The 6,460-nt window shown below is 33.6% G+C and overlaps 1 protein-coding gene across 1 annotated transcript in view; it reads left to right on the top strand.

The window, feature by feature from the left end:
• Window positions 1-5,168, top strand: part of LOC107660104 (type I inositol 3,4-bisphosphate 4-phosphatase-like) — a 72,331-nt gene extending 67,163 nt beyond the window's left edge. The window contains exon 25 of the mRNA XM_016449333.1: window positions 3,767-5,168. Within this exon, the coding sequence (XP_016304819.1) occupies window positions 3,767-3,899 (133 nt within the window). The 3' untranslated portion in view covers window positions 3,900-5,168. The remainder of the gene's footprint in view (window positions 1-3,766) is intronic.
• The last annotated feature ends 1,292 nt before the right edge of the window (window positions 5,169-6,460 follow it).

Below are 6,460 nucleotides of genomic sequence, written 5' to 3'. Positions count from 1 at the left end.
TTCTTTTTTCTCTCTCTCTCTCTCTCTCTCTCTCTCTCTCTCTCTCTCCTTAAGTAATCATGGATGAGAAAAGTTTGTACAATAATTTGTGACATATTACAAATATTCTGATTCTATTTTAGAGGGTATGTTGAAAATAGATATTCATATATATTTAAGACATTGATTTATTTATTCAGTACTAATTATTCTTATAATATTGAACTGTTTTATTTGTGTTATTATAACAAACTATTTTTAGGCACATGCATATAGTGTGCTAGTGGTCGATTCAATATGTGTATAATAGAGTGCATTAGTGCCTGCACACTTTTTCAGCTGTGTTTGTTCCGGAAGTATTTTTTCCACTCCATTTTTTTTTTCCATAGGGATTTTTTAAAAAGTGTTTGTTAAAATGTTATAAGCCATGTACCAAGCCAAACAGCTAAAAGGTGAATCACAACATCATAAACATAAAATTTGAAAAAATATGTATTCTGAAATTGGACAAAAGACAAAGGTACAAAACTGTATACTTAACGGCTTTAGTGAGGGAAAAAACTACAATCCCATTAAGCATTGCAAATTACTATCAAATTAAAAACTAAATTGTTTGCCGCCCATTTCTGATTGGTGGAATTTTCTGTACAGAATCATGGGTAATATAGTTTTTCACCATGAATTCAGCAGTTTTTTTTTTCTTTGTTTTTTTTATAATGCGAACAGATGGCTTCAGCAAAAGTATGTACCATTCGATCTTGAAACTCACAGTACTTCTGTATTTAAAGGTTTATGTCATCGTTAAAAGTAAATTTCCCTATGGAGAAAATGAAATGATTTTTACTTCCAGAACCTGACTGTTGCACTCTATAATGAGATATTGTTATTCTGTAACAGTATCATGAAATTTTCTAGTTATTTTTGTGGTCGATTTTGTTGCGTCTTCCATGTGTTTCAATCTAAATGCAAAGCTAAGGCCTGGCCAAAGCTAATCTCAACTATCATCACACTTGCTTTAAAAATGTATTGCACTTTAGGGTGTTAAGTGTGTTCATGTCTTCCCATGTTTAGCTGGAAGAACACATGTTGCTCTTTTACCAAGATTGGTCTGCACTAACCTGTTTGCAGCCTTTCCAATGACACAATTAAATTTGGCCAAATAAGATTGTATTTTCAGTCAGGGAACTCGAAATATGCACTTGAGAATTACTTTTCATTAAGATTTTGTTTCATGTCTATAAAGATGTTTTCACTGTCAGCTGACAGGAGGTACTTGGCAATAGGTTTAATGGGTATTTTGTGTAAATAAATGTTCCGGGTTCAGCACAAGATCCGTTGACCGCATCTGAGGCATGCAACCGATTACAAGATCATTTCGGTTTGCCTCTCAATTTTTAAAAACAAACAACCTTATTTACATTAATGCACTAACAGTGAAAGTCTATGGAGTAAAATGTACAATTTTGAAAATACAACCATGTACAGCTTCCATTATAAGTGCATTACTGCAGATTTGTTTCTTTAACAATGTCTAGATTGCGTTGGTTGAATTTTTGCTTGTGTCAAATCTGGAACAGACTTTTAAGATGTATCTGTTTAGATACCAAGAGTATCCACATGTTGCTTTAAGTAAAGGCACTTATGCAGTAATGATGAACAGAATGTATGTTCTTTTACCAAAACAAATCACTTTGTTTCCTAACCATTGCATACAGGCTGCAAATCATCAGACTTCTTCCCTTCTTTATATGTAAATATATATTTTATATGTAAATGTTTACGATAATGATTGGAAATTAGATAATTTTACAGGACTCTGTTTAATTGTGCTTCCCTTTGTGCCAAATTAGAAATGGCCTCTCTGTGCTTTGTAAACATGCCACGGCCAGTACATCTGCTGTTTACAAGTTAGCACCGCTTGATCTTACATGCTCTAATATGCTGCCCAATACAAGAACTTTATGTATAAAAAAATAACCCTCACCAGGCCGCAGAAAAGTGTGCATTTCAACTGACCCACTAAAGAAAATGACTGTCTCAAAATATCTCCATTCATTCATTTATAATGATGTTGCAGCTCTGAGAGTCTGTCTTTGCTAAGTTTGCTTTAAAATGTCAGAGATGACGCCTAGACTTTTTCCTGTATGTTTTAAATCATGTTGGATAATGTTTCTAGCTGTTTTCTGAGATTACATCTTATACAGCAAGTTGGAGAAAGGTTTTTATGACTAAGTTTGAAGTCTCATAGGTTAGATAGAGACAGTCTCAGTTTAGCTGAATGTCATTGTTAGGTTTAAACGAATAGAATTTAAAGATTGGTCTCAGTTTAGGTATGATCGTTTTACATTTTGAGCCTTGGTTGTAGGTAAGGCTGCATTATTATGACAAAAATTCAAATATTATTATGATTATTTCCCATGATATTGTAATCTCAGTTATGAATTTCATTTGATAAAATGTATTTTAAAACAGAAATACAGGTTATTACAAAAAATGTGACTGATTAACACAATGTACGTGTTTGTGATTGGTTACAATGTTTAATCGGGAAAAAAAACGTTCTAAAACAGAATGTTGTACTAGATGCTGACAAAATCCTAATCAAAAGTTTTTGGATTAATTATGCAGCCTTAGTTTTAGGGAGAAGTTGTAGATTTTAATCGATGGACTATGTTGGTGAATATTTTGAGAAATAAGTATCTTGGATTAGGGAATAGTTTTATGGACTGGTTAGGTTTGCGCTTTTGTTTTTTTTTTACTTTCATGCTCAGAGAATCCTATTTTAGAAAGGTAATATACAGTATGGAGTGTTGTTTTTATGCTTCTTACAGCATTCGTAAATGCAAAAATGAGAATTGTGATCATTTATGCACCTTTGTGTGTTTCTTTCTGTAGTGGAATTTAAAAGATATTTAGCAGAGTCTCTAAGCTACTCTTTTCCATACAGTTTTTTTCATATGACTTTTCAGCATGAACATTCTTTAGAATTTGTCCTTTTGTGTTTCATGAAAGAATGTCAGTCATATGGGTTTGGAATGACATGAGAAGGACAGATTCCACTGTTGCTTCATTTCTAATTGGTCAGTTTGATAAACAAAAGCCTACACCTGTAAATCGTACCAAAACATGCAAACTGACATTTACATTACAACAGTTGCATCGCTAAATAAGTTTAATTTAATTATTTGATTGTTGTTATTTGGATATTACTAAGATATTTACATGCAAGCACATTTTTGAATCTTTATATGTAAGAAAATAAATAAATAAATAAAAAGTTAAGCAAGGATGTAAAACATAATTTTTGGATTCCCAATAAGACGGACATGAAATAGTTGATCAAATATAATTATTTACCATAGATAATTGTTTACCATACCCTAATAAACAACCAATCTTAATGATTTATTTTCATTTCTGTCAGATTTGATCAGAGCATTAACGCCTGTGTGCTACCATTTTAGTGACTTTAGTGAACTTTTAGTGACCCACTTCTCTTATGCCCAGAGGGATGTTGCATTAGCATTTTCAACTTATGTTAACTGTATTGTGACGTGGTTTGTTTGTTTATTCTGCCTTTTTTTTTTTTTGATGTTGATGACTTGCTTTCGCCACCCTCATTCTGTGTTCACCCATAATACTCATGCTCATAACACTGCTGAAATGTCTGCTGCCATCTTTTGTGGCTGTGCTAATTTTTGCTAGTGATTTTTCTAAACATGGCTTCATGTTCTGTTTTTTTTCTGCCTGTTTTCACACACTCAATCCCGCCCCTTTCTCCTGCCAGTGAGGGCTGCCGCCGTGAGAATACCATGAAGAACGTTGGATGTCGCAAGTATGCCTTTAACTGTCTGCAGCTGAAGGCCTTTCCTAAACATTACAGACCTCCCGATGGCACTTTCGGAAAAGTGGATACTTGACAAGATGACTCTTGTTTAGCTATAAGACCGTTGGATCATTAATTATGATGTTACACAAGTCCTGCACATTCTTCTCTTCTTCAAACTAAGCTACAGTAAATCCGATCAACACATAGGTTATTTCAATATTCACCGATAGTTATTGCACATTTGCATTTCAAGCGTGAGTTTGAAGTGAAAATGTTGACTGCATTGATTTGTATTAGTAGTTGCAGACTGATCAGTTCTTTCATAAGCTCGATATCACCACACATATACATACACATAATGCTGTATTTTATCTCCTTGGTTCAATATAATGCACAATGAAGGGTTTAGTCATTTTCGCTAGATATTTCGGAATCTTGGCCCTTTATAATGCATAGTGGAGAGTTTAGACATTTATGCTGTATTTCATATTGTATTCTTGACTATCAATAGCAAACTGTAGTTTAAGCAACACCTACTGCAGCATAACAGTATTCAGTGTCATGGCTAAGAGTTGTCACATGACTCTTCTTGCCTTGTTTATCCCTCTCGTGTGGTGTTTGTACATTGAGGCTCCACCATTTTCAAGTGTCATTTTCCATCCTCCCATAGACCAGCAGAAGAACTGTTGAGAAATAAACCAGGCATTTTTTAGGTTAGCGTTGTGAGTTTTATTCATTTTTTTAAACCTCATACATTCAGACTGATCATGCATGGTCCATCCTCTCAGTTGCTTTAACTTTGAGGTTGTCCTTTATGAAAACAATGCCCTCTTCAAGTAAAAATAATGAACTTCTGGCACATTTCTTCTGTGGAGCGTAAAAAAAAATGTTAAAGGCGATGTGAGATCAGTGTATCACTGTGTTCAGCTTCCAGCAACGACTCCTAGATGATGCTGTCATTTTGTGCTGTACTTGCTTTAACAAGAGGTACATTCATAAATGGAATATAGGTACATTGAGAGAGTACAGAATAGTACTAGGCACTTGTGAAATTGACTGTGAAATGTGAATCTGTTACAGTTGTGCCAATTTTTGTTAAAAGTTATTTTGTCGTGCATATCACTGTTGAAATTTCTCATTTTTGACACTGATGTCGTTTCAATTATTGTACGTTTTTACAATGTTATTTAAGAGAGATATGCGCACAGATTTTTGGATTGATCTTGATTTGTATTTATTTCTTTTTATGGTAATAACCTTATATCTTTTATGATGCCCTCTTAGATATATTATGTCTGTCTAGAACAGAATTCTGCTGTATTAAAATGCTATCATCAATATCTGATGCCATTAAAGAGAGAATATAAGACCATTGACATCTCTTGTGTACTTTTTATCATGATAAAGCATATCTTTCTCTGTGCATGTTGGGATCTAAAACATGGTTAAATATCTACTAATACAATGCAATACTTTTTTTATAGCAATTTACATGTTGGTTGGAAAACTTGTTTTGTCAAAATGCATGGTTAATTTTAAATATCCGTCAATAGAGAAAGATGCTTCATGCTCATAATGGTGTTCTATATCTACTACTAATAATAATAATTTAGAATACTTAGTACTTTTTTTGAAAGGCCATCAATAGGGAAACCTGATTTTTGGCACCATTGGTGTAGTTTTGGCTTCTGCCAGCAAGAGGTGGACACCTTACCAGACAATCCCTGATCCCATGTTGATTGCCCACAACAAAAACGTATCTCGTCATTGCTCTCCAGCTACTGCTGCCCTCTTGTGTTCTGTAGACAACAATCAGACAGAGATACAACCATTTTATGAAACCATTGACATCTATTTCTACAGAAAATATCTGAGTATTGTATTTGTAGCTTCATTGAATAGCAAACACTTCACATTAGGGGGAAAAAGAATGATAATGGAAGTAGTAAACATACATTCAATCAAATGCACTCCTGTTGCCTGTACAACATAATCCTGCCTCTGATAAGTGTCTCAAGGGTAGATAAAGTGGCATCATCAATTTGTAGATGGAAAAAAAAAGTATATAATAAAAGCTTTCCTGTAGTAATATGTTAGAGAGACTTACTGTATAATGAAAAGGTCAAATAAATTCCTTCTGTGATATAAAACAGCATACATTGCCTGAAGTCGAGTCAGCTTAGCAATAATTAGCTAACTTTTTAAGCCAATTTTTAAGCGAAATATAAATATTCAAATATATTTTAACCACATTCATTTATTGTTACTTTTGCCATTTTACTATAACTAATTTTGAATGTTTAATATCCTGTAATATAACTTCTTTATTATTATTATTCTAGAGATACAGTATGCAGAGGTTGCTTAAAACCTTTAAAACTTTAATTGTGGCTCCATGGCGGGACAAAAACTCGACATGTTCTCACAGTTAAGGGGCCACAACTTGAATTATCCTATTTATACTCGAACTCAAACTCTCCCACAATCTATCTTTAAAGGGGTCATATGATGCGATTTCAATTTTTCCTTTCTCTTTGAAGAGTTACAAGCTCTTGGTGCATAAAGAAGATCTGTAAAGTTGCAAAGACTAAAGTCTCAAAACCAAAGAGATATTCTTTATCAAAGTTAAGACTCTGCCACACCCCCCTAAAA

This window comes from Sinocyclocheilus anshuiensis, unplaced genomic scaffold (assembly GCF_001515605.1).
Source record: "Sinocyclocheilus anshuiensis isolate Anshui unplaced genomic scaffold, SAMN03320099.WGS_v1.1 scaffold55, whole genome shotgun sequence".
In the NCBI taxonomy this organism is placed as follows: domain Eukaryota; kingdom Metazoa; phylum Chordata; class Actinopteri; order Cypriniformes; family Cyprinidae; genus Sinocyclocheilus; species Sinocyclocheilus anshuiensis.
Note: the sequence above shows the minus strand (reverse complement) of the source record. Positions and strands in the feature narration are given on the sequence as shown.